The sequence below is a fragment of the Acanthisitta chloris genome, unplaced genomic scaffold (assembly GCF_000695815.1).
Source record: "Acanthisitta chloris isolate BGI_N310 unplaced genomic scaffold, ASM69581v1 scaffold18356, whole genome shotgun sequence".
Taxonomy (NCBI): domain Eukaryota; kingdom Metazoa; phylum Chordata; class Aves; order Passeriformes; family Acanthisittidae; genus Acanthisitta; species Acanthisitta chloris.
In genome coordinates, this window is record NW_008676769.1 from 30,204 (window position 1) to 34,310 (window position 4,107).

The 4,107-nt window shown below is 37.4% G+C and overlaps 1 protein-coding gene across 1 annotated transcript in view; it reads right to left on the reverse strand.

Annotated features, from left to right (window-relative positions):
* LHCGR (luteinizing hormone/choriogonadotropin receptor) overlaps positions 1-3,741 on the reverse strand; it is a gene marked incomplete at its 5' end in the record, with an annotated part of 15,551 nt that extends 11,810 nt beyond the window's left edge. Inside the window, 2 exons of the mRNA XM_009076263.1 lie at positions 745-819; positions 3,670-3,741. Of these exons, the coding sequence (XP_009074511.1) occupies positions 745-819; positions 3,670-3,741 (147 nt within the window). The remainder of the gene's footprint in view (positions 1-744; positions 820-3,669) is intronic.
* Between the last annotated feature and the right edge of the window lie 366 nt (positions 3,742-4,107).

Genomic DNA, 4,107 nt, shown 5'->3' on the forward strand with positions numbered 1-4,107 from the left:
GTGGAAGTTTGACTCAATCAGAGATGGACAAATCTGTATCTCTTGCTTATGTGAGTAACTGGCTTCAGTAATGCTCACACATAAGGTTAAAAAAAGAGATGGATTTGTCCTCAGTTGCACAGTTTTAAGCTACTCACTAGTCATGCTGTGTGGAAAAGGCAGTAATGAGATATTGAATCAGATTTATAGTTTCCAATTTCACTAAATATTTCAGAGCATTCTCCTAGTCATTGCTTTTATCTCTCTCTCTCAGATGCCTGTACTATGCAGGTCAAGTTTAAAATCAGTACATGTTCTGTTTGAGTAATATTTTAGTGCTCAAAAGAAGAGCTATGCATACTAAACAGCTGTATTTAAATACTGTAGGGCTTTGAAAACTGCATCTTCAAAAAGAAAGATTTTTCTCGTCTGTTGTCATCTCGAATTATTTCCCTGCTTACAAAGCTTGACAATGCCAGCAGAAGCAGACACAGAGCTCCACTCCTGCTATTGAGCTCACTGAAAGCAGTGGGACTTTGTGTGCAGGGATGTCTTTGCATGAGTTAGATTTCCAAGGCCAGACCTTACAGAGTACTCACTATTTAATATGGTATTTTGGAGAGAAATGTTTCTCATCATAGATCTCAACCAAAGCCAACTAAAGTAAGAGAGACAGATTTGGTCCTAGAATACTTCTCTGCAGACTGTTTGCTCCTTGATGACCCTAAATCATGACATGGATGTCTTTTTTTAACGGATGCTTACATTTCAGACAAGGTGGGAAGGCTGTCAAATGCACTTGCTTCTATTATTTCCAGGGAGTCGCTCTGAGAGATTTCACTACAATGAAAACAGCAGACACAAAGCAATGCATTAACAGAAAAGACACCAGCAACAGGCTTTCCACTTTGTATTTCCTTCTTCTGTACACAGTTGTTCAACCCCTCCTACCAGTCTTGTTTAGCTGCAGTGTCCGTGCTTTGCCTCAGACATCTTGAGAGCCTGTGCCAGTGGGGTTTGAGAGAGACCAACCTTTTACTGCCTTGGCAAAAGGGAATGCCAACCCTTTGGAATAAGTATCTCTGGAACAGCTGATCTCCATTTTCTAAGTTGTAGGTAAGGTAGAGACTAAGGGCCAGAACTAATGTCAAGAGAGTGAGCCCAAGGCTGTGAGACTTTTGCTCCTAACATTGGTCCTGCTTAGTGAATTTATTTGCATGGGCAAGGATATAGATAATGTTCATGGTTCTTCCTATGCTGTTATCAAATCAGAATTACGGTCATCTAATCCACAGATGTAGAAATGCACAAATACAGATTCAGCACACTTTGTGAATAATTTTTGGGTTTAAATGCAATTTTCATTACATGCATGCAAACTGAAAGGAAGTGGCTCTTTGTCATCATTATGCCAACCAACATGACTGTTTTTGTAGGCACTCTTGGATTTTGATGTACAGATGTTCCTAATCCACATGTGCAATCAAGAATAACAAATACTGAACATAGAGAAAAAAACCCCCCACTTATTAGATGCTTGTTCAATGCCTGTTAGATTAAGATTTATGGGGCTATGCAAAATTGAGTCCTGAAAGCAAATAGTATATATTGATGCATATGTAGGGGAAAGATCTTCAAAACAGTGTTTTTCTCAACAGAATTGGCTAGAAGAGCACATGAACTAAACCTAAGATTATACAGTGTCAAGAAAAAATATTTTCCAAACAAGCGGAATGCATCTTCCTAATCAGAATCAGTATTGTCACAGTCCTGAGAGTAAGTTTATTTAAATTACAATTATGAGAAGACAACTACTTTTGGTGTTGATATATATAAAACTCCTTAGATCAGTATGAATTCTGTATTTCATTTGTAGTGGCAAAGGGGGGTGCACACTAGAAATCATGTAGTAAAAATGCCCGTGTTTCTTACAGAAATATTCATGATTTTTTCCAGTATCAGAATTCAGTGAGAATGTTATTTTTGTTGTTGCACTAGTTACTTATAAATGAAAGACGGATGTAGAATAAGTGACCTGCTGGTATCATCAGAGTCTCACAGGCTGGGAGGGATCAGTGCCTGCTTGCAGAACTTGAAGACTCAGGTTTGGCATCTGAAATGTGGTTCTTCTGTGTGATCCCTCCTGTCTGACACTGGTTTTCCATTTACATATGTTGCAATGACTTGTAGCAGTGAGAATAATTTATCATCTGATTTGCAGAGGGTGATGTGTTGCCAGATAGATGATGTAGATGTTTATAATTTAAAAATATGCATTTTTTCAAAGTAACACTAAATCTCAATATAACTATGAAGTGTTTTATAGATTTACTTCAGAAAAATGCATTGATTTCTATGCTGTTAATTTGGAGAGATTCATTAAAAGGACACAAATAAATCATGTAAATGCTCTTTATGAGGATGTCAATGAACAAACCATTCTCAGTGGAGAACAGGACATGCATACAGTTTGGGAAAGTTTAGTTGCAAGTCATACAGGTAGGTTTTGTAGATTTGAGTTGGTTTCCCCTGTGAAAATGTTTAAGTTCTCATTAATTGTTCATATGTAAGTGAATGCAAGAATTCACCATCACTGAATTCTACTACAATGCTGTATTGCAGTGCAATACGTGCAGCAGAGTTTAGCTTATTTTCTACTTGCTAGAGCTACAGAAACACCTGAGTTTCTAATTTGGCCAAAATTGTTTAACCAATGAGCACTAAAAGCTAAACTAGTCCAGTTGAGTCTATTCAGGCATTTGCTTTACATTCATCCTTCAAGACTTTGCCTTCAGGAATGCTGTGAGAGGGTTTCCTACTTTCTCGTTTCCTTGAAAATAAATTATGTAACATCTAATATATATTTTAATATCTGATGCACTATGTACCTTTCATAGATGATGAGAAGTCCAAGAAGTGCACCTTGAAATGAAAAGTGGCATCATTTGTGCTGCTGCTTAGGTTTTGGGGGGGTTCATTCCCCTGTTCTTCATTGCACTGGTGTGTCATCAACTTTGTTTTTTAGAGGCCACTCAGTGCAGATAAAAGAAAAATAATAATTAATGGAGACACAAGCATGCCATCTTTCAGCTGGAATACCAACAGAAATGAGGGCAAGAGGGGTAAGATAAGCCTTATGGTCCGAGGCCTTGATATAAAATAGGTACAAAGCCAAGGGTCGGGAAGCAGCACAGACCTGGTGTGAAAAATTACAGCACTTGCAAACTGAAAGATCAAAGAAAGGATTCAGTCCTACTGATCCCCTGCCAAGTTTATCTTTCACTGCAAAATGCTGAAGAAATGTCTTATTTGGGTATTATGTAAATGTATAATCATAGAATGCCATAGCTATCATTGCAGTGGTAATGTCTGATGATAGAAATCTATCTCCTCTGCTAACTGAAAGCTCCTCTCATCAGTTATTAAGCTGTTTCCAGTTCTCTCTGACATGATTAAAATTCCATTATGTGATCTGTTAAACAACTGTTAAAAATCACACCTTTTCTGCTTATAAGAAAAGAAATGCTATGTTTATCCTTCCCCAGTGGTTCTGGGTTTTTTTCATCAGGAGTGCGTTTTAGCCACACATTTTCACATTATTATAGAAGGATGTTGTTTGGGATGGAGGTTTATGATACAATTTCTAGCAAGAAATTAAGGAAAAGTCTATGGGAAATATTGACAACTTACATGATGAAGGCATCTCTAAGTCCTTCAAAGGCATGTGATGGGATTACTTTTACAGGGAGATGAGTAAATGATCTGAAAAAAAGAAGAGAAGGAGGAAAGGATTGTAAGGCACAGGATTTCCTTGTTTATAGATTGTACCTCTACAGTAGGGAGAAAACCAATAAAGCATAATGCCCCTTCATTTCTCCAGCACTTCTCTGTACCTCTGGGGCCTGATCCATTTGTCATTGATCTTGGTTAAATGGAATTCAAAGGATATTGGGTCAGTTCCTCAACAGCATAAATTTGAGACTAATCACCATCAAATCAATAATAATCACATCCTATTATGTAAATTTATAGCCTGATGAAAGTGGGCTGCTACATTCATAGTCAAATGAAGCTACCAGGCTTTTTAAAGTTGAATCCTCAGAAGAAGTGTCTTTCATGTACAGTTTT